Source organism: Harpegnathos saltator, unplaced genomic scaffold, assembly GCF_003227715.2.
Source record: "Harpegnathos saltator strain DR-91 unplaced genomic scaffold, Hsal_v8.6 scaffold47, whole genome shotgun sequence".
Classification (NCBI taxonomy): domain Eukaryota; kingdom Metazoa; phylum Arthropoda; class Insecta; order Hymenoptera; family Formicidae; genus Harpegnathos; species Harpegnathos saltator.
In genome coordinates, this window is record NW_020230283.1 from 1,290,810 (window position 1) to 1,314,935 (window position 24,126).

Genomic DNA, 24,126 nt, shown 5'->3' on the forward strand with positions numbered 1-24,126 from the left:
CATTGGAAAATCAATAATAGATGACGATGCGTGCACACACAACGACGGACTCGCGAGCCTGAAAATTTTATGTGATACACTGTTGTGGTCAATTTTAATCGCTTTTAACTTGCAAATCGTAATATCAACATTTTCTTACTAATGCAGTTTAATACTTGTAAGGAGCAACTATGCGTGAGAGGTCCACGGTTAACCTAACTTTTCCGGGTATTTCATGTCGATCGTATCGCTTACAGATACGAGACGAGAGAAATCGTTCAGATGAAAATTATACAAGTACGCCATTTCGGCAGTTAAGATGTTGCATTTGCGATAACTGTTTTTCAAGTGAATATTTCTAACTTTCGATTATCCAGTAAGCGATCGTTTCGTTGAGATTTTGACGCATAAACTTACCTACATATTTTTATCGTCATCAGTGAGGTAAGAATTGCGAGATTCTGATTACCTTGGTCCTGTTAACAACGGACTTGCAACAACGGAATTTTATTGTTGTTCGGAGCATCTTCTTCGATATGACGTTGCTAGTCAAGTTAAGTACTGTCGGTTGGGATCCATGTTGGACTTAAGATATCAATATATTATAGCTGTTGATCGAGAAACTCGAGAATATTCTCTTGACTAATTTAATACCATATTAATGTCATGATCGCGGACGAGAATGCTCTAAAAACTAAATATGAAATACATTGGAGTAGTCTCAATTGACTAGCTCATCTCTGCGTACAGATCATACGCATGCGCATTCTCTCGTGGCGCGCCATTCCCGTTCGAAGTCGAGGTAAGTCGCTCCGTAATTTCCGCGTATTTCGTCGTCGTCGTTGGCGATTCCGCGACGGCCCCATGTGCACAAATAACGGCACATTCACGTGCCGCGTGAAATTGGTATCGAGTTTATGCCGTGATGTCGAAATTAAGGCGCTCGATGGTGACGAACCGTCTCCGGTCGGCGGGTAGATTGTGTTCGTCCAAGTTGAGCATCGAAATCTATCGTGCGCTACGACCGTTACATGTCGGTGTGAGGGGGAATTCGTATATTTCGTATATTTCGTCTCGTCCGAACGAAATACGTGCTCGAATATACGTCGCGAGTGGCGGGCAATGTGTCGCAAGTGCCAGATGAAGCAAATGGTCGTCAAAACGGATCGATCGACCGACTATCGTAAATTGATTCTACGTTGGAGTTGTGTTCGTGTGGGTGGCGTCCTGAATACAGTCGAAGCAGCGCGCTCTTGAGCTGTGAGAAGTTGTCGCTACAATCGACCGTCGCGGCGCCACATACAATTCGGTGAGTGTGAGATCACCGACAGAGATTCGTATGAATAATTCATTATTTAATGGCTGCGTGATGTATGGGGAATCGTTGCGTGCACAATGATCGTGTTTTAACAGGTGTTCCCTCGTTAATTCGTGACGTCATCATCGTCGCATAATTCGTGCGCGAATTATGCGACGAAAAATATAATCGATTCTCTCGCGCGTGTTTGAACTTATATTTCATTTCTACGAAATTTCTACGAAAGCGTCCGGGTTCAAAAAGTAATCGCAAATTGTCGCCTTTTTTCATTGTACCGCGTGCAGTTATCGCAAGGTAATATTTATATGTTATATTTGCTTGATTTTACGACGCGTTGCGCCTTTCGCATGAGTCGCTCGGCAATGCCTCGGCGATTTTTGAGCTGAAATTAATTTCTCAAGTCGTCCGTACACTGTTGGGACGCCGCGACGAAATCGAGGGTCTTTTTCGTCCAATAATCCATCCGAAATCTGACTGTCCGATGCCAAACGGAATTCTTCTAGATTGTCGTATTTTAAATGGGCCCACTGCAAAGCAAAATCGCAAAAGTCATACGGATTGTAATAAAAGCAACGAAAGAGAAATTAATTTCTGCTGACGCTGGCTCAGGATATAAAATCTAAAATCACAGTTATATATTTTATAATTTGACGAGCAGGTAATATATATATATATATATATATATATATATATATATATATATATATATATGTATATATACGTGGCAGGATTTCGTGAAACGTTTCACATATTGTTATGTTTTTATTATATCTCCGATATTTTTTTAATTACCCGAAATGCGCGCATCCAAGCTTCGTACACGCAGTTAGTGACAAAGCCGTAAACTGCTCTTTGTAAATAACCTTCGTAACTTGTGTCTGTGGCTGATCGAAATATCTCCTCGAGAATACAGTCCACGATATGCCTGGCGTTCTCCTCTTCGGGTATTTTTTGCCTTGTTTTTATGATTCGAGAGGGAGCGGGCAAAAATTCTTTCTCAATTTCTGGATCACGCGATATCGACCGAGAGCTTGCATTACCGTTGCGTCGCGAAGCTTTCGGCATTTTTTGCACTCCCTATTGATCGTCTTTTGTTTTGTTTGAGACGGCTGTGAGATATAGTATGCGTTTGTTGCTCGTAACATTCAATATATATTTATTGTCTCAAGATATTGTGTGTATTTGAAATTTACAATGGTACAAATAAAAGGTAAATTGCGTTACAAAGGAATCGCGTTTAAATACGAGAATCGTTCGTTTATTTCTTTTGTCGTTGATAGTAAATTAGCTCTCGGTGAGGGATTTGTAACTTAGGGCCTAGAGCTAAGTCTCTTCTTCGTAGTGGTGATAGGTTTTGCAAGAACGACGCGATTAAAAGCGCTAATTTTCTCTTCCTCTAGCGGGATGCTTCTAGGAGTGCAACTGTTGTAGTTTATACGAACGCAATTCAACGGCGTATCTTTAGCTTGCGATAGTCTAATTATGTTTCATCTTCAGCAACATTAACCCCTTAACCGATATTGCCGATTTATCTCATGCTGTTTTAAGTTTAAACACGAAGTAGTTATTATTGTTTTATTATTCTTAATCTATAATCGCGTTTCAAATTTAAGTTTCTTTGCTTTTTCTATATAATCGAGGAATTAAGAAGATTGGTACATTTTCACTTAATTATCCGATGTAATGTTTAATTGAGAAAATTTAAATCTTTCGTTATATAGCTGCATGTAGCATTTACGTGTACTTTTTGTTGATATATATACGTTTATTTCCGTTATAATTGTATCGAATTCTGACGATTCTGTTATACAAAGCATTTCGCAAAATTTCGACTTTATTATTATCTTTTTTCTTTGCAGTTATTACGTCTGTTGCTTTTAGCATATACGATAACGTTAACACGCTTAAAAAATGTCCCTTTCTTTCTTAAAAAAATGTTAGGAGACAATTCATCTATCGTGCTTGATTGGATTGAATGAAAATTGCGATTAAAGGGTCGAAACAAAGCATTCCTCATCAGCTTGCGGAAACGCGACGTTGAATCAACTGACGGAATTATCAATGGAATTACAGTGGATGACATTATATAGTACAAGTGCTACATTGTCTTCTTATTGTTTATGCTATTCTATAATCTTTCGGTAACTCGTGTAATTCATCTCGCCGATAATACGAGCAGATCCGTAATGATATGATAGGCAATCTAGGCGACTGCCTAGAATCGAAGCCAAACATTATATATTGACGATGAACAAACATAAATGTTGTACAATGAAAATATTCGTGTATCTTCATATTATCATTGAGGTTCTTCTATTTGTATTTAATTTTTAATCAGTAACTTGTAATTTTGAATGAGATAATTGTATGTAAAAATAAATAATACTTTTAGGATCCTCGAAATTTTCGTTGATTCGAATTTTCATTCATTCGAAGAATCATTGATAAAGAATAAAATTGATGATATAATAAAATAATGCCATAAAATATATAATAATCTAAATAATAATTCTATATTATATATAATATTCCAAGCGATCTTTTTTAAATGCGGAAATATTTGTTCCACTTTGCAACATAATAAGTGTCACACACACATTGTATTATCCTTTCTAGATACACGAATACTCTTCTTGTGTACTTACGTATATTTCCTTAATAATTACGATTCTATAAGAAATAATTTTATAATTATGGTTAAAAAATCTAAAATATATGCATAAGAGATTGATTGAGAATATCATTAATTTTTCGATTTTTGCTATGTAGAATTAGAAACACCAAAGAAATTTCGTATACAGATATACTCGATAAATAGCGCTTGAATGAAACATTGGAATTTTTAATTCCAAATGAATAAATTTATGGTTGTTATGTTAAAACAAACAGTACGTTTGGCGAAGTGTATCGCGTAATGTAGATCCTGCTGCAGTTCGCTTCCATATCTCAGATCCTTCCTTATATATTTGAAGCTCACTATGTTACGGAATTATATTTATTTAATATTTCCGTTACTGACACGGAGAGATTCGCGCAACGAAATTATCTTACTTCGTTTCTCGTTTCTCACTTGATTATCACATTCTCAGCTCGTGATCTGAGAATCTTTCCATCTCGAACCCACTAGTTGCTTGAATTTTTAGTTTTTCGTGCCATCGGATATCGTGGATCCTTGTCTTTTTTTTAGTTTTTTTTTTCATTTATTTATAGTAGATCTTAGGTAAAATTTATTAGATCTTTCTTGAGAATTGAGACATATCTTCAAATTCTTTCGTGACATAAAATAGTTTGTTAAATTTTAGGAATATTGAATTCTTCAATTTTACAAGATCTCTGTGTGTTCTCAGATTCTTGATTTTTCAATCCTTTTAGATATTGAAACTTTTAGATTGTTTTATTCTTGAATTATGACTTTTGGATCTTTGAATTTGCGAGGTTTTCTCTTAGAAATCAGTGACAAACATACGTTCCTAATTTTCTCGTTGTTCTTGAATATTCAAATTCTTCAACTTAAATTCCTTGCTGGAAGTTGTAATCCACGAGTTGCCTGATCATTAGGTTGTTTAAGATTGTTGTTGTATCTTCAAACCTTAAATTTTTTAATCATCTCCTTCCAGAATTCCTTGATCTTTGCGTCGCTAGACCCGAGAAACAGATCCTCGGATGGCCAAAAGCTCCAATCCTCGGATTGTCGAAAACTCGAGTCCTGACCGGTTTTCCGAATGTTGACATTTTTCGGATTTCTGAATCATAGACACTCTACAATTCTAGACTCGTTTCTTCTGGGATTCTCGGAATTTTTAAATCCTTGGATCCCGGATCCTGCATCCTTGAATCTTCGAAGATTCTCCTCTCATCTTCTAACAGTCGATACGACTCGTTCCTGGCGGTATGCACACGCGGTAGGTCTTTTCGTATTCTAACTGGAAGACCAACATCCAAGGACCGCGAAGATCCTTAAGCGGTAACGCCGGTTATGACACCACCACTTCCGGGAAGGCCAGTTTCTCCCATCAGAGCCAGGTCGATCTCCTTTGCAGCCAGTCGACCTTCTGAGATCGCCCACACTACGAGAGACTGTCCACGTCTGCAATCTGTTTTGAAAAATGCAGGTTGCAATGAATAAACAAACATTTCTGCTTTTACAATTGACGTATAATTTTGGCTTTGATGTTGGTAATTACTCAAGCATAAAGAAATATGTGCAAAAATATTTATATACCAACTATTTTTTAGTTAAGTATCATTTATAAATTTAATACAATTATAACAGACAGCAATTTTACCGAAACTTAGTTTCTGCGGATGAGCCTAAATTGGTCGTTTGCAAAAATAGAATTCACTTCGAGTTCAGCATAGTTAAACACATTACATAGACACCATATTTACAAGGTATTGTAATAATGCGCAATACTAACCACCCGCCGCGTATACTCCGGGTAAGCTGGTGTGATATTTCTCAGCCGGAGTTTTATAGTTTCCTCTCTCATCAAGCTCAGCGTTCAGTTCCGTGGCAATGTACTTTTCGGGCCCGAGGAAACCCATGGCAAGCAACACCAAGTCGCACTTGTACACCTTCTCCGAGTTTGACACCTCGTTCATCTTCCATCGACCGTTCTCGTCCTTCGTCCATTCCACGGACACTGTTCTAATGCCACTCACGTGGCCCTCCCCGTTGTCCAAGAATTCCTTGCTCAGCGTGCTGTATCTACGCGGGTCTCGACCCCACTTCAGAGACACCTCTTCATGGCCATAGTCCACCTTAAACACCCGCGGGAATTGAGGCCATGGATTGTCCTTGCCACGCATCTCCGGCGGCGTAGGCAGGATCTCGAAGCTTGTGATCGTTTTCGCGCCTTGGCGCAACGAAGTCGCTATGCAATCGCATCCAGTATCGCCGCCTCCTATGATGATCACGTCCTTGTCCTCAGCCATCAATCGCATGTCGAGGGGTACGATGTTCCCCATTTGTTTCTTCTGCCAGTGCTCCAAGAAGCTCACGGCAAAGTGGATGCCCTCTAGGTTCCGGCCTGGGATCGGCAGATCTCGCGGCCATGTCGCGCCGGTGGTTAACAATACCGCATCATATTGTTCCCGAAGTTCCTATAATATACATAATACGTGAGTTTCATCGAGTCGTTATACAAATGAATCGAGAGCTTCTGAATCGATAGCTTAAGCAGAGATTTGTCTGTGCGGACAATCTTGATAGGAAGATATCTCCGGCGATAAATGTTTGTCATGGGCGAGGACAGGATTAAAAAAATATCGCTAGTCGCGATTTTTCACCTGCGTAGTGATGTCCTTGCCGACATCGACGCCCGTCCTGAATATGATACCCTCCGCAGCGAGCAGAGAGACGCGTCTTTGTACGACTTGTTTCGACAACTTCATGGTTGGTATTCCGTATTGCAGCAATCCGCCGATCCTGTCGTTCCTCTCGTACACGGTCACCATGTGGCCCGCTTTGTTTAGCTGGTGAGCGGCAGCCAATCCAGCCGGACCGGATCCCACCACGGCGATCTTTTTGCCGGTTCTTCTAGTCGGCGGATGAGGGACGACCCAACCTTGCTCGAATGCATGATCGATTATCGCGCATTCGATGTTCTTGATCGTCACCGGCGGCTCGGAGATTCCTAGTACGCACGCACCCTCGCAAGGTGCGGGGCAGACTCTTCCGGTGAATTCTAGATTATTGCAATTGTTGGTTGATTACAATTATATGCATCATTGACTGAATTGCGAATACGAAAGGCGATCAAATGTCGAATTTAAAGATGATAATAATAAAGAATAGGCCTTGGAAACGAGTGTGAAGAAAGCGACGAGTGTCGAAGAAACGCGAACTGAACTTACCGGGGAAGTTGTTAGTCTGCAGCAACTGATTCAGCGCCTCCTTCCAGTTTGAGTGAAACACGAGATCGTTCCATTTCGGGATGATGTTACCCAACGGGCAGCCGTGGCTGCTCTGACAGAAAGGAACGCCGCACTCCATGCACCTGGCCGCTTGCACTCGCAGGGTCTTTCTGACACCCTGGAAATTGTATATCTCGTCCCAATCCTGTATACGTTTCTCAATTGATCTGTACATGCCCTTCTGCCGCGAGTATTTCATGAAGCCTCTGATCTTGTCCAACTTGCGTTGCGCCATGTCCGCATCCTCAATGGTGTCCTCTATGTCTTTCATTCTCTCATCCGCGATTTTCGAGTCGCCGTTGAGCACGACAACCGTCTTCGCCTCTTCCAGCTGCTTCAAGGCGCGCTGATACTCGTACGGGAAGACTTTGACGAACCTCGTGGTCGGTTCCGGCCACATTGCGAGTAGGCATTGCGCGATGAGGGAGCCCGTCTTCTCGATAAATTCCTCCAGCAGCTGCTTCACATAGGCGATATCTTCGGGCTTGTTCAGTGGCAGTAGCTCCACCATCTCAGGGTTGCATTTGCTCTTGAAGGAGCCGTCGACATCCAAGACGTACGCGATTCCGCCGGACATACCGGCCGCGAAGTTCCTGCCGGTCAGACCCAAGATCAAGGCGCAACCTCCGGTCATGTACTCGCAGCCGTGATCACCCACGCCTTCCACCACGACGACTGCGCCACTGTTGCGCACGCTGAACCTTTCGGCCGCGATACCGCGGAAGTAAGCTTTGCCGGAGGTCGCGCCGTAGAGGCAGACGTTCCCGACGATCACGTTCAGGTCTGAGTTGAAGTCGGAGTCCTTCGGAGGGTATATGACTATTTCACCTCCGCAGAGACCCTGCAAGTGAAGGCAAATTTTGTTTATTTGTTTGCTCGACTTTCTAATACTCGGTTTTGTAATTCGATGTGGGTTTGCACGTGAATCAAATAGTTTGTTTGCTATAAGCTAGATAAAAAGATTTAATACCAGATAAAATATCACAAATTTTGAAATTTAAAGGATTCGTGTAAGTTACTTTTTTATACCTTGCCGACGTAGTCGTTGGCATCGCCTTCGAGAGTGACATGGATACCTTTCGTCATGAAAGCGCAGAAACTTTGACCCGCTGAGCCTTTCATCTTGATATTGATACTATGTTCGAGTAATCCATCCTCACCACATCGCCTGTGAAGCAATTACGAGATGAGTGAGATTATTCTCACTGTGTCTACTTATGTATATATACACTGCTCAAAAGAATTATGGCATAGATAATTTATTGCCGAAAATTGGCCAACTTTGACCAGCGATTACTTCGCGAAAAATTATTGTAGACTAATAGTTTTAATAGTAGACTAATAGACTAATAATTTTTTTTCTCAAAATGAAGTTTGAAGTCTCTACTTTAAGAATCCATCTCAGTAATTATTGACTGTGGAAGTGACGAACCACGGGGTCTTTATCTCTTCTGTCACGGACACACACGCACACAGGTGTGCACACTTGGCCCGAAGGCCAAAAACAACGATATAAATATTTTTGAAGGGCTGTAACTTTGCGAAAAAAAATTGTAGCCTCCATTTTTTTCAAATTGAAGGGGAAGATTTGAACTTTATGACGATGCAAACGGCGTCTCCGAAAAAAATTGTCCACGTCCGTGCATTCCGTCAAACTTTGCAATTTTCAGTATACCAAACATGCCTTCAGATGTCAAGGGTTACAGGGGTAGAGGTGCATTGCATGCAAAAATGGAGATACATTCTTAAAGTAGAGATTTCAAGCTTCATTTTGAAAAAAAAAAAAAAAAAAAAAAAAAATCATTAGTCTACAATAATTTTTCGCGAAGTAATCACCAGTCAAAGTTGGCCGATTTTTGGCAATAAATTATCTATGCCATAATTCTTTTGAGCAGTGTATATATAGACGCTTAGTAAAATTAAAATTAACAAAAATTCACGGCTTGGTAAACACTGAGTCATTTCGTGAAGGTCAAAGAAAAAGTCGAGAATATCAAGAGACTTACTTGGCTACGTGGTAACTCAAGGTCGTCCCAAATGCTCTGCATTCGTTGTTGATGTTCATTTCGATGTCTACACGATTTTGTTCTCCGCTCAAAACAGGCTCGGCCAATTCGATCAACTTATTGTCGAGTCTGTTCTCCAACTGGAAATCTTGCTTCACGGTGCCGCCTTTGATATTCACGCCAGGTCTCAAGTCTAGTGCACATCGTAGGATGTTGCTGAGATTCAGGGTCTTGGCTTTCTCGATGGCGATGTCGTCACGCACCGTAAGGAGATCGGTGCGACCGATTAGGTCCTGGAACTTCCGAATCCCCAGGCTAGCCATGTGCGAACGCACCTGGAAATCAAAAAAAAGAAATTAGAATTAATTAAAGATGCATCACGCGAAATAACGTTTCATATTATGGTTAAAAATAATTAATACTATGTGAATTATAATATATTTATTTTCATATGTAGTATAGAATCTTATCGAGTTCTTTTTTTTTTCTTTTTACCATCATATATCATCATAAGGAAATACATTTTTAAACGAGACGATTTGCAATTTATATTATGGAGTTCACGTTATATAAATTATCATTTTTATGAAGTGATTTTATTTTCGCAAATTATTTTATACTATAATATTTATGTTATATTTCTTTTTATATCACAAAGTGTGGTGAAGATATCGAAAATTTTTTTCTTTTTAATTACTAAAAACAAATCGACCCTTAAGCGAGATAATTTGCAATTTACATGAATAATTAACGCTTGCATAAATTAACAATCTTATAATGCGTAAACTCAAGGACTAGATAAAAGAGATGAAGATGGAGAATAAGAAGCAACGAAAAAACTCTGCGTACCTCTTCAGCTAGGGCGAAGAAGAAATTGACAACGTGCTCCGGCTTTCCCTCAAACTTTTTCCTCAGTATCGGGTCTTGCGTGGCGATGCCCACCGGGCAAGTGTTCAGATGACATTTCCTCATCATCGTACAGCCCATGGCAATCAACGGCGCGGTGCTGAAGCCAAACTCGTCCGCACCGAGCAACGCCGCCACGACGATGTCGAAGCCCGTGCGCATCTGACCGTCTGCTTGGACGATCATGCGTGATCTCAAGTTGTTGAGGGTCAATACCTGGTGCGTCTCGGCGACGCCCAGCTCCCAGGGCAGCCCAGCGGATTTGATGCCGGTCCAGCTGCTGGCGCCGGTACCGCCATCATGGCCGGATATTACCACGTGCTCGCCTTTGCCTTTAGCGACGCCAGCGGCGACCACGCCTACACCGACCTCGGACACTAGCTTGACGGAGATGCGAGCGTTTGGATTGGCGCACTTAAGATCGTAGATCAGCTCGGCCAGGTCCTCGATGGAATAGATGTCGTGATGCGGCGGCGGCGAGATCAAGCCGACTCCTGCTACCGAGTGTCTGGTTGCGGCGATCTCCGCGGTGACTTTGTAGCCGGGCAATTCACCACCTTCGCCTGGCTTTGCGCCTTGTGCCATCTTGATCTGCAAGTCATCCGCGTTCGCCAAGTAGCTGGCGGTCACGCCGAAGCGACCACTCGCCACTTGCTTGATGGACGAGCGTTTGCTGAACTCCGGATCTTGGTTCAGATATCTGCGAAGTAGTTCGGGCATCAGAGTTTCTATGCTTTCATAACGTGTTCACGTTAACCTCGGAGGTGATTCCAACGATATGTCGGCGACAATATACCAAGTAACTCACGAATCCCTTAGATTTAAAAATTCGCGATGTTTAAATCTTTCAATTTGGCTCATAACAAGCTACATATATATTGAGAATTAGGAAGGAGTCAGTTAGAAATCTGATTGTTGTCTTTGGTAATTTGATGAATCTCTGGAAATTATTTCAATCAATCATTATCTCGCTCTCTTCATACCTGTCTGCATTTTCACCGCCCTCGCCGGTGTTGGATTTACCGCCGATGCGGTTCATGGCGATCGCCAGTGTGCTATGAGCTTCTATGGAGATGCTGCCGAAACTCATTGCGCCGGTCGCGAAGCGTTTCACGATCTCTGATGCGGCTTCCACCTCCGTGATGGGAATCGGGTCGCGCGACTTCTTCAGCTCGAGCTGGCCGCGCAGGGTGCAGGCTCTCACCACTTCCATCGTAGTCCTGCGGTAATTTTCGTAACCCGAATTGTTTTTGGAGACGACATAGTCCTGAAACGTACAGTGTTGGATTGGCGTTGGTTACAGCAAATGTTACTACGCTGGAACCGTATTTCAAGAATTGTTACCTGTAAATTGGCGATGCTGATGGGATCGTTGATATGCTTCTCGCCGCCGGATCGCCAATGGTAGACTCCTGGATTGCGAATCACCAACATGTCCATGGGCTTTTGCCAATACGTGATCTGATGTCTCTCGAAGGCCTCCTTGCCCAAAATATCGAACGTCACGCCGCCGATGCGAGACTGAGTACCCTGAATTTAAAGCGTGCATGGTTCATCACGTCATCATTCACTACGTCATAAGATACGAAAAGATCGATGTCGAGATACATCATTGAGAGAAGTTGGAATCATCGGGTGGTCATGAATTGGATCCAGTTACTAATCATTTGTATTCGCGGAGACGAGAAGATAATGAGAGAAGTTGGCGCTAAGATAATAGGTAAAACGAAATAGGTATCATACGTACCTTGAAACATTTGTCGATGACCTCGTCGGCCAGCCCAACCGCTTCGAAAATCTGCGCTCCCTTGTAAGATTGTAAAGTCGAGATCCCCATTTTCGCCATCACTTTCGCGATTCCTCGTTCCATGGCCTCTGAATAATTCTGCAATATTTGCTCATTTCTTTATTTAGTATTTCTAGGTTTATTTATTTAAGTGATGGGCGCTAACTGGCATCGTCCGTCTCTCGTATTTATTTCTTGGAAAGGAGAACTTCTGCAGTCATTATCATTGCTTTATTTGTCTGTTTTTGTATTTAAATATTTACTTATTCGCATCAATGTTTTTTATTTCCAAGATCTCTGAATAATTCTGCAATATTTATTCATTTCTTTACTTAATATTTTTAGATTTATTTATTTAAGCGATGACCTAACCGGCATCGTCTCTCGTGATTATTTTTTTAGAAAGGAGAACACTTTCGCTATTATTATCGCTTTATTTGTCTGTTCTTGTATTTAAATATTTACTTATTTGCATCATTATTTTTTATTTCTGTCTTCATGCTATTTAATTTTGTTATTGGGTAAACATTTTTACTTTTCACGTATAAAGAGGTAATTTCCAAAACGACGATTATTAAAAATGACGCGATGTGACGTATATTTTCATCCTGTGGCACTCACCTTGTAAATAATTTCGTCAGTGAAAGACGCGTCGAAAACATTGTCCGCCCTGAGATTCTTTGCCATCTCGAACACTAGATAAGGACAGATAGCATCCGCTCCGTAACCGAGCAGCACGCAAATGTGATGAACTTCTCGTGCCTCCGCGGTTTCCAGGATGAGGCCGACCTTCATTCGTTGTCGCTCTTCGATCAAATGATGATGAACGGCGCCCAAGGCCAACAGGCTGCTGACCGGCACTCTAAAATCAAAAGATCGACTCAAATCCTCACGTTTGTTCTCAACGTCGTCCTCTAAGATACCTTGTTTCTTTGGTTTGCAGATGGAGCTCTCACCTCGTTCGACCACCCTGACGATCGGACAGCACGAGCAGCTGATAACCCTGCCTAGCCGCTTTATTCGCCTCGTCGTTCACGCGGTTCAGCGTCTTCAGCAACCCATTGGGACCCTCTTCGACGGGGTAAGTGATATCGATGACCTTCGTTCTCCATCCACGGTGACTCGTACGCTTGATGACCTCGAAGTCGGTCAACGATAATATAGGTTGCGGTAAGAACAAGCGATGCACTTGCAGCTCGTTTGGCTCCAGAATGTTACTCTCGGGACCGATCGGGCAGAGCATCGACATCACGATCTTCTCGCGGAACGGGTCGATCGGTGGATTAGTTACCTGAGATAGAAGTCATAATTGCATTATTTTTTTTTTTAATTAAATATGTCATGTTATATGTCATGTTATATGGAGATCGCGTACCTGCGCGAACAATTGTTTGAAATATTCGTACAACAACGGCTGAAATTCCGACAAGCATGCCAAGGGGGCGTCGTTGCCCATGGATCCCAGTGCTTCTTTCCTGAAATTTTCGATATTCGTCGATGTTTATTACGAGACAGTTAAGGCAACACAATTTGCGAAGCAACAACGATGTTCGCGATACCGAGCGTAAGCCTCGCGTAAGAATATTTCTCGTTTGTTTAATCGGTGAATCAACGTCAGAAATAGCGTCGAAATATGATATTAAACGACGAGAAAACGTATCGAGAAACACGGTACGTAAGCTGGTGGCTTTTGTTCGAAAATATAAAGCTTGGAATTGCAGTAGTAGTTTAGTTAACTTTAGTTCTTATTTCCGTGTACACACGAGACATTACATTAGATACAGCGTTAAAAAATTAGAAGAGAGAAAAAGACTCGCCCTAATTAACGTACTTGGTCTGCACCATGGGCAAGAGTAGCAAATTGATGGTCTCCAGAGTGTAGCCGTAGAGAGAGAGTCGTTTGTCGCCGCTCCACACTTTATTCACGGCTGAAATCTCGCCGTTTACGTCGTTCATGGCGTTCTTCTTCGCGATTTCTGTCCCGACAGTCTGTCTGTTCTCGATCATGCTCTCTGCGTTGGCATTGCTAACGTGCGCGGCGCGCAATTCATCCATGGTAATCTGCGTTCGGGGGAGCATTGTTAATAATGGCGTTTGTCGGAGAATTGCAAACGTATTCTTCTTTCACGTATGTATGTTCACGAGAAAGTAGAAATGCAATCGATGATGCAATCCGGACGTGCATTTCGGAGTTGCATCGCGTTATCTCGCCGGGCATGAAGAATTCTCAAGTGAGCACACAAATCGCAGATACGTTAATTATATGTTAGAAAGGCTAAATGTTAATTATACGCTACATACACGAGGTCACTTCAGTCATCATGCAATAGACTTTTCCTCTCAATCTTGATCTCGACTGCGATGTGAGATTTTTCGAAATGTTAACGTGACGAACAATGTGGCGTTTAGCCACGAGCGAAAGACAGCGTTGAAAAGAGGTAACACACTTATAATGATACTGAGACTGAGGACGACTCACCCTCTAATCACACGACGATACCAGCACGTACAGCAATGGGGGGAAAAAAGTTATCGTGGCATTAGAACTTTTTCTTGCAAGCTGGCGCGCGACAATTTTGTAAGTTGACACAATCGTGTTATTTGTGCGGTTGGGTGGTTGGATGGGGAAGGGTGGTAGCTAAAATCAGCGGAACTAGCGTGTTAAGTATCTGACGAAGAGGCATAATTATTTATATATATATATATATATATATATATATATATATATATATATATGTATACGTATATTGGCGCAATTTTGTTATTCGATCAAATAGAAGCGTTCAATCAATCGATGATAATCGTCCGGCGGTGCGAGGATGAGAGGGAAACGAGTAGATTCGTCCGCTTACGCGGACGGCTGCGTGCGACAAGCGTGGTGGATGATCTCGTTGTTATTGCATGCAAAAACATTAGACACATTGCACGACACGAAATTGATAACGCCGCTCGACGCTCTCGACGTTCCGCTCTTTCCCGGAGAATTACGATGCGCGAGTCTTATTCGACCTAGAATCTCCTCTTTTCCTCGCGAGGGAGAAGAAACAGATACGAGGCAATTAAATTCAAATGAACAGGACACAAAGTAATAATATGAAATAAAGCGGGTCGCGATGATTCAACATATAACTGGACATATCCAGTTACGCATTTCTTGCGCGCGATAAGAATAGCTTCGCTACGACGCGGACGGCGATCAAAGATCATTTGCGTAGATGACGCCGACCACCGACGACTGATGATTGATCTTGATCGGCGAAAGAGAAACAGAAAGAGAGAGAGAGAGAGAGAGAGAGAGAGAGAGAGAGAGAGAGAGAGAGAGAGAGAGAGAGGAGAGAAGAAGAGAGAAAGAGAAAGAGAGATCGCGCGCGTTCCAATTACCTGTTCCTTGAGCCACTTGGAGTGAGGCCTACTACGAGCGATCTGCAACTTCAGCTCGACATCTTCTATGATCCTCTTGTCTTCGGTGTCAACGAGAAGCATGCGGCCGGGCTTCAAGCGACTCTGCAAATAAAAGAAACACAAATAATCGCCTTAGAACGGGATCGACGTCGAATGATCGACATTCATATGACAGCACTGGATGACGGTCCTACAGCTCTATACAAACCTAGTCCCTAGATGACAAATTATACATCATACATGATACATGATCAAAAAATAAATAAAATACGATATATGTAATTAGCTATCATACATGTACTAACATACAGCGAGTAGGCATTTGCGAATTCGATTCGATGACAGCCTGCCCTTACCGACTCTCTTCGGGTGCTATCGACGCGTCCTCGATCCTCAGATACGCGACATTAAACACGCACTTTCGTTAGAAGTAAGTGGTGCTCTACTGAAAATACTGGAAAGCGAGCAGAATCAACAGGAGCACGCATCTGAGGATCTCGCCGGGTCTCTCCCGGGACAAAGTCAGTGATGATCGTCATTCAGTGGCCACCGGTGATCGGTGATCATCATCTCGTAAAGGCAGAGTGCCAGTACATTACATTTCTCGTTTTCGACAGTAGTTTCGGTTGTCTATCAAGTTCGTACAAAGTCGCCCGACGAGCGATCTCAAAGTAAAGTGTTTCATGGTTGTCTGCATGGTAGAACTTCGTTTATCGGGATATTGTCGATTACGCGCGCGGGGAGCGGCAACGTATGATATTTCGATACCGATCGACATCGGTGTTATTCGGCGGAGCGTATTCGGAGAGTGATAAGCGCCGCTTATCAGCGCGCGGGAAAATCCGCGGCAAAAACGAAAACGGGCTTGATCAGCAGGCTTGTTGCTTCCGACCAGGCACCAAGGTGTCGCATGATGGATAATGTATTGTTTGTTAGACGCATAGACATGAGACACGATGAGATATAAAATGACTCGTGTGCCAAAGAAATCGTATGATGGTGCTTGCATCCCAGAACGAAGACGCCACGGATTCAAGAACCTGGTCGAGGATAAACATGTAACCAAAGGACGCACATGATCAACGATTCGTGTAACCAAAGACCTTCTGGAACTCAAAATTTGCGGCGGGCATGCAACTATCAAGCCATAAATCTGCAAAACCATTTCTCTTTTGCGCGGAATCAACAAGCCACGACGCGGTTCGCGATTCCCGCTCCCGCGCACGACAACCGCGTCTCGACGAGACCATGACTGAAAACAAGACAAAGAAACCCAAGAGAACACACAACCTCTCCTTCCTTCCCGATAAAGAAAGTTCTACTCCTCCGTCGCCGTCTCCTTCTCCAACGAGGAATCGGCGAGAGGTGAAAGCGGGGTGGTCATGTTCCGTGGCACAATAATAAAATCAAATAATCAAGTCGACGAGACAAGTGAAAACCATCGAGAAGATGGTTGATGTCAACAAGGCGCGCTCCATCGCGTCCGGATACGCGCTCGAGGGTGTCATCGACGAGAAATCCGAGTGAAGGCTCGCTCTTTCTATCCCGCCGATCGGTCGTCGGCAAGTCAGTACGGCGAGACTCTCGGACAACGAGACCCCCCGACGATCGCGAGGCGAGGCGCGATTCGAGCGCGACTTGTCGAGCGCGGTGTCGCGCATTGCTTTTGTACAATTGTATAGCGGGCTCTCGGTCGCTTCCCGTGATAGAGGGAGACATCCTTGGCCAGGGAGGGTCCAACTTCCAGCGGATGGGCACGCGCGCGCTCTCTCGCGCTCGCGCACGCGAGAGAGCCTCCTCTCGTCGCTCTTCTCTAGCTGAAATGTTTCTATGCTGGGAGAAACAGAGAGAAAAGGCGCGGATGAGGGTGGCTGGGGACAGAAGATTACGGGGTGACTCGTCGATAAATCATAAACACTGAGCTAGGTCTCCGCCTCAGACCGAGAAAGACTCCCGTGGGACCGTTGCGTTGAGATGCGCTTATTTTCCTCGTTTACCTTCAGGACTACATTGCTGGGCGGAGTATCATAGACGCCCACTTCGGACGCCATCACCATCATGTTATCCTTAGTGACGTAGAAGCGCGACGGGCGCAGGCCGTTTCTGCCAAACAAAAATTCAAAAAGGTCTTTTGTATTTCACCACCTCTGTGTCGCGCGCTAGGTATCAGCTGTGAACTCTACATTGCTGTTCGTTCGTTCGCTTGCCTGCCTTCCTGCTGGCTTATTCGCGTTATACTTTCGTTCTTTCTATCTCATCTCTCTTTACCTCTCTCTCTCTCTCTCTCTCTCTCTCTCTCTCTCTCTCTCTCTCTCTCTCTCTCTCTCTCCCTCGCTCTTTCTCTCTTTCGTTCTTTCGCTCTGTCAGTCTCTTGGCCTAGGCCTTATTTACCTGCAGACGAGCGGCACGTCGGGACAACGATGGACACACTTAGCAATTCGTAAACATCGATTCTCGCTTCGGCTGTGCAGAAATGGCAGAGGAAAGCCGCGCGCGGAATTATTATTATTATTATTATCTAACATTATGATTATATGTCGCTCGAGCTTTTATTTTTTCTACTCGCTTTTATCTATGAGTTCCCGAGCGGCACCCCTTTTCGCAGCTATCGACACTAAAAGATAGCATAGAAACGAAATAAGTGAACTTAGCTTACGTTGAGACATGAGTCAGTTTTCAGTTGCAAATATCTTGAAATAAATCTGCCAACTACTAATTTGTTGTGGCATTAAATGTGGCATTTGAGTTTTTTAAATTGATTGACGCGACGATTGGTTCCAGACACTTTGAGAATGAAGGATCAACCGTCCTGTTCCAATTGCTGTTTTTATATAAATATTCTGTTTTCTCTCGCAATGATCCTACAAAAACAAAATTGCAACTAAATCGAGAACCTTCAACTCTTATCCGAAAGAATCTTCACCAAGACGCCTTCATGAGAAAGCTTAAGTCTTTTTAGACTTTCTGAAAGAATATTCTTTACGGTAACCGAATTCCAAGTTCACGAAGTTAGACTAACGTATGAAATGCTGCCGTCGATTCCGCTCATTTTGCACGACTTCCCTCTACCTTGGAAATCCATGTTTACCTGTACCCGAGTGTATCTCTATGACACGTAAATGAATACGTGTGCACCGTTCTCATGTATTTCGTGAACACCGTTAATCCTGCTGAATGCGTCTTGCAAAGCGTAGGCTATACGCCCACGTGGCTTAGCATTCTTTCTCCGCGGCTCCTCTAACAAACAACACCGCAGAGTCCTTTCGTTCGTCTCGTTTCTCTCTCAATGGGAGGAGGGGGGATCTCTTTCAACACTTTGAATATCATTGCTACCGACCCAACCCTTTGCGCGTCTCTGAATTTCTAATACAAATTCTTAAAATCGGGAAACGACCCATTTCCAACAAACTACACTTTGAATAATCGACAGTATCCCTAGCGACTTAGGGAATATCAAGTAAGCACTTTTACAGCGAGTCACTTTAGTAATATGATGATTAGTAAAGCCATAAGTCTTTGTTTTATCACCGCGAAACTGTGCGACAGTAGCAAAAGGTCGCTTCGGCCAGCAAAGTGTTAGTTAGATCGCGTGACTTTGGAATTGCATTAGCTCTTAACTGCCTACGCAAATTTTGTCGCCATTGTCACGAGGTGGTTTGTCATCTTCTCTTGTGTTCAGTCTTGCGAATGAATCAGTGGCTGTTCCGCGAACAACTTCTGCGGAATGTTTGATCGATATCTGCGATACCGCTCGCGACTATTCGCTATTGCATGAAATTATCTTAGTACAAGGGATTCACTCACTTACCTGTGCAATCTTGTAGCGAATTTAAGTGAATTCTCCTTAGTGGTTTTCAGGAACTTCGTGCAATATAGCGAATTAACGCACATTCGTCTCTCGCATTTGTCAAGCACGTCGGCAGTCAAGAGTCTATTTTTACCGCCGCATTTACGTTCTTCCAATAATTTCGTATCTCTTGCTTTGCAAACTCGAGTATTTCTCGAGGTAACTCTACGTTACATTAAAGTACTGAAATGTGTGTGTGTGTGTGTGTGTGTGTGTGTGCGCGTCCCATACACACGTCTCTGTTGTGCTTCTCAAAGATTCTCAAGTCAGCTGCGAAATTCGCCGGAAGGATTTCGAGTCGAAATGCGGCGTGCGACGTGTCACAGCGATCAAAGCGATTCAAAGTGTTAGAGATCAGTCTCGGAGCCAGAGATCCAGGAACCTACAAAACCGCCCGGATCATTGCCGATCCGGGCACTCACAGACCCGTGGATCTATGGGCGCATGAAAGTGCGTAAGCGGAGGTTACCAGATGGCACGAACGAGAGGGAGTTGGCGCCTACGTGGAAACGTGTGGTATAAACGACGTAACAAGAGATAGAAAATTCGTCTACCTGTCCAAAATAGCGCCGACGTAGCGGCCGTCGGTGAAGGTGAGGAGGGCCGGACCGTCCCAAGGCTCCATTGAGCACGCCGACCAATGGTAGAAGTCGCGCTTCTCGGTGACCATCGTCAAGTCGTTCTGCCAAGCCTCCGGCACCATCGTCATGACAGCCTGGATTCAGTAACGACGTTTCAAGTGTTTGCACGTGGACCGAGATTCTCGGCGGACCAGGAAGCTGCGGAAAGCTAAGGAATCGTAGCGCGCGGCTGCTGACATTTGCGGCAGCGAGGAGGGTCGACAATGCGGCGCGTTGATCCTCATATCCGCGATCTTCCGGATCTTTGAGGAGAAAGAGAGAGAGAGAGAGAGAGAGAGAGAGAGAGAGAGAGAGAGAGAGAGAGAGAGAGAGAGAGAGAGAGGGAGGGAGAGGGAGAGGGAGAGGGAGAGAGAGAGAGAGAGGGAGGGATAGGTCTGCAGAAGCGGCATCGGCGTAAAAGAAGGAAAATTCTGAAACGATGGATGACCTGGAGAGGAAGTAGTGAGACGAGGGATCCGCACGACGCGATCATCTCCGAAAATAACGACCCTGTAAGATCCTGAAGCTACATGGGATCCGGGAGCTGAAATGGAGGTGCCGCAGATATGAGGATTCGTGAGGATCGCCGCAGTCGAATCTGTGGGAACTTTTGCAACGAGTGCATCGATCGGCTCGATCAGGTCGAGCGTAGGATGCCACGTACGTGGTGGATTTCGAGTCCGACGTAGAACGTGGGAGTTCCGCACGTTGGCAAAGCGCATTTTTACCTCGGGCAAGGAGCGTTGTCCCGCCATCACCAGGAACTCGAGCACACAGTCGGCCGAGCCGGAGTCGGACAGATTTGGCTCCACGACCGGATAGAGCAACTTCAGCTGATCGCCGAAGATCTGGCTACTCATTACACCCTCTCGCGCTTTCATGAAGTTCACGTTGCCGCGCAGGGTGTTAATTTCGCCGTTGTGGGCGAGCAATCTGTCGGGAGGAAAAGAGTGGTGCTTTAACGCTTCCCTGTTCTGCGCTTTCGCAACACAGGCGAAACCTCGCGTTTGGAACGCCACGTGGTCTGATCTCATCAATGATACGGATATTTCAGTGCGTAAAAACGTGACTGAAATTAAGAGACGCGGTATACGAGATAACGAGATTTGCAAAGTCAACCGCTAATTAGCGATTCGTCGCACCTTCGGAGGAAAATTTATAATTAATACATCGCGCGAAAGAAGCAAAAAGTACTCCTGAAAAAGCAATAGTTTCGGAATAAAGCGGTTAATTGACATACTGGCCTTGCTCGATAAGAATTTATAATAACGTCTATCTTCGTTTACAGCTGGATATTGCGCAGGAAAAGTCAGCGCGATAGCGCCTGTGGAAGGCAGAGCGTTCGAAAAAAAAAAAAAACACTTAAATAGCAATAATTTTCTCGCTACACCGCTTATCAACTTTACCTTATCGGCCATCATTATGTTTAAAAAAAAATAAAAAAAAGGAACTAATTTCTCGACTTACAACGAAGTCTAGTTTTATGTACTTGCCCGAGGAACGTGACGAATATTTTATCGGATAATAAAAGTAATAAAAGCGCGCGGCAAAAATCCACGTTCGAAGGAAAATTCGGTTGAAAACTTTGTCTTGGGTTCATTAGTTGTCGCGCGATAACCAATGAGATATGTCAAATTATGCCGATTAATTGTGTCGTTAACAACCAATTCGAATACATTATCTTATCCTTCGCATTCGTCACATTTATATAAACATGTTTTTTTACGCTTACCGAAGGGGGTGCGCTCTCTCCCAACTCGGGAACGTGTTCGTGGAGAAGCGCGTGTGCACCAGCGCTAGATAGGTCTCGAATTTGGGAGACTGATACAGAAAAGAGGAAAAGCTCACATTAGATCATCGACTTGCGTGTTCTACATCTCGATCCGACGATGCAATGAATTATAGCAGTAATGCGTTTAGCGTTTAGCAAGGAGCTTAACGAGCGATCGGAGTGATTCCAGGATTTCTATTCTTGGGACGTATTGTTAGATCCAATCGAGATTTACGATAGTAATCGCTAATAGTCTGCTGAACGCAACTGTCGATCTCTCCGTCGAGAGAAGGAAATGCAGATAATATGGCTGCTCACCTTCAAGTCCGTGAAATACAGCCACAATTGATCGGCGGTGAGCTGACCCTTGTAGACGATCGTCTTCAACGACAATGAGCAGATGTAGTAACGCAATCCTGGTCGTGGTATCGAGTGCGACGATCTCTTCCTCAGCACGAATATCTGGCGAAACGGGCACGATCGAGGCGTAATTAAAGCGTGAGATGTGGCGTAATTAAGAAACGATCGAACTGTCGTTGTCTGTGTGCGCGTGCTCAACCTTGAAAAACGCGGTTGTTCGCGACGAATTTGCATTCTATTTTTATAAATTGGCAAAGCCGTTTAATGCCTGAATCGTTTAACCCTGAATACGGTGCAGCGTCATGTGCGTGCGGTTTTTTTTTTCGTCTGCCAGGAATTTGTCGCGCCGCGCGAGGCCTTCGAAAACAACACTCGGCGAAGCGAAGATAACGCGTGGAAAGTACTAATGAACCGTCAAACGGGCGTGAAGTTGTTTGGAAACTTCTCTCGTTTCTATATTTAACCTCGAACGCTGTCTAATTATTTCGCGCTTTTGCTAAGATTAGTAGTAGGCCGACATGTCGCGCGACTCCGATCAATTAAATTCCCGTTTACGATCTTTCTCGTGCCTACGAGAGCTGAGAATTGCGAGAGAGAAGATCGAGCAGCGAAGCGCCGTTCGCAATTAATTGACCCACGACCGTCGCAGGTTCAAGGCGAATTACCTGTCGTTTAAGCGTTTCCGCATCTTGATCGCCGGTGACAAACACCTGACGCATGTAGGGTTCGCATTTTTTCGCCACTTGGCCGATTTGCATATTATCGGTAGGAACGTCGCGCCAACAGAGCACCTGCAAATCGCGCAATGTCGAGTTAGACGTTAAACGGAGCGCATTTGCATGCGCGACAACGCGAGTGGTAAAGTGGTTATCAAATTATCGTGTCTTACTCTCAAATTGCACTCCTCAGTTAACTTCTCGAACGCAGCTTCCGCTTCTTTGTGCGTTTTCTTGTCGAGGAACAAGATGCCGGTCGCGTATCGTCCGAACTCGGGCAGTTCGACATCTTGCTGTTCACTGCAATGCGAAATGCAGGTGATTCAGTTCGTCATTCGAGTCTGAACCGATTGTATTTGAATTTTCGTCTCGTTCAGTTTGTCTTTTTTTTATTCATATTCGTTTGCTGGACAGTCTCGTGTAGGTTTCTACGATTTTCACGGTTTTAAAACTAGAATCGAGGTCTCTCGAATCGATCGACGATTAGAGAAACCAAGAGTCCAGAGCAGAGCGGAGATCCAGAGATCTGAGGAAAGAAAATCCGTGACTAAGGATCCGAGGAACTGTGCCAAGGATCCGCGGCAGAACGGCTGTCTGAACGATTGATCGAGGCATTAAACTTTGATAAAAAGTTAATATTTATTGTTTACCAGATAAAGATACATATTGACCTTTCTAGTTATTCCTATCGCATTTGGGCGTATGATGTATCGAGCTGTCACTAAAACCGATTGGTCGAATAATCGATAGTCGTAATTTATGTATAGTAGAGTGTTATGCAAAATCTTCAAATTTTATTGAAATTAATAACAGTACGTTACATGTTATGTGGTATATTCAAATATATGTGTGTTATTTTGACAGCTTGATGTATCAGATCTTATCGTACTGCATCCGATCAATGCAAATGATTATCAAAAAGTCACCGGTAAATTTATCCGAAATGCAATATCGGAGGAAAAAAAAGGTTGGATTGAATGAAAGAATTCCTTGGTGAAATATGGACGATAGAGAAATTTCGGTCCAAGTTATCGGAATCCGATCTATTATTACCGAAATTATCAAGATTTCTAGCACCAAGAAACAAAAATTAATTTCAGAATAAGCGGAATCATCTACATTTTAGAGGATTTTACTCTTATATATGGCCTCAAGAAGATTTCTCTAAAATTAAAAGGAAAATATAAACACATCATTCTTAAAGTTAGAGGAATTATTTGTTATATGTATAATGCAAATCTTATTGATTTTAATATAAATCTCCTCTTATACACAGATTATTTAATCTTTTTTTAAGAAGATTATTATTTATTCTTACTGTACTTAATTTTTACTCGTTATACGTTCCTCTATAAGGAAAGAAGAGAAAATTATTATGAAACTGTCCGGAAAAAATTCTAGTTAAATTATTTTTTTTAATTTCTGCTGAAAAAAGTAGAAAAAAAATATAAGTTTATAATTTCAAGTACTCTAAATGACATTTAATGTGGTGTGCAATG

General features: G+C 43.3%; 1 protein-coding gene across 3 annotated transcripts in view; it reads right to left on the reverse strand.

The window, feature by feature from the left end:
• Positions 1-4,083: 4,083 nt before the first annotated feature.
• LOC105181045 (putative glutamate synthase [NADPH]) overlaps positions 4,084-24,126 on the reverse strand; it is a 35,381-nt gene continuing 15,338 nt past the window's right edge. The window contains exons 4-26 of one of the 3 annotated variants that reach the window (XM_011137521.3): positions 22,801-22,927; positions 22,577-22,702; positions 21,870-22,013; positions 21,513-21,601; positions 20,509-20,713; positions 19,715-19,875; positions 17,311-17,416; positions 15,293-15,415; positions 14,391-14,393; positions 13,743-13,972; positions 13,287-13,386; positions 12,868-13,202; positions 12,533-12,773; positions 11,873-12,010; positions 11,470-11,655; positions 11,109-11,392; positions 10,069-10,825; positions 9,220-9,554; positions 8,243-8,381; positions 7,154-8,054; positions 6,587-6,984; positions 5,716-6,400; positions 4,084-5,391 (exon numbers count right to left, since the gene is read on the reverse strand). In XM_011137521.3, coding sequence (XP_011135823.1) covers positions 5,255-5,391; positions 5,716-6,400; positions 6,587-6,984; positions 7,154-8,054; positions 8,243-8,381; positions 9,220-9,554; positions 10,069-10,825; positions 11,109-11,392; positions 11,470-11,655; positions 11,873-12,010; positions 12,533-12,773; positions 12,868-13,202; positions 13,287-13,386; positions 13,743-13,972; positions 14,391-14,393; positions 15,293-15,415; positions 17,311-17,416; positions 19,715-19,875; positions 20,509-20,713; positions 21,513-21,601; positions 21,870-22,013; positions 22,577-22,702; positions 22,801-22,927 — 5,950 coding nt within the window. In that variant the 3' untranslated portion in view covers positions 4,084-5,254. The remainder of the gene's footprint in view (positions 5,392-5,715; positions 6,401-6,586; positions 6,985-7,153; positions 8,055-8,242; positions 8,382-9,219; positions 9,555-10,068; positions 10,826-11,108; positions 11,393-11,469; positions 11,656-11,872; positions 12,011-12,532; positions 12,774-12,867; positions 13,203-13,286; positions 13,387-13,742; positions 13,973-14,390; positions 14,394-15,292; positions 15,416-17,310; positions 17,417-19,714; positions 19,876-20,508; positions 20,714-21,512; positions 21,602-21,869; positions 22,014-22,576; positions 22,703-22,800; positions 22,928-24,126) is intronic. The other 2 variants (XM_011137519.3, XM_025302211.1) reach the window with 2 other exon arrangements.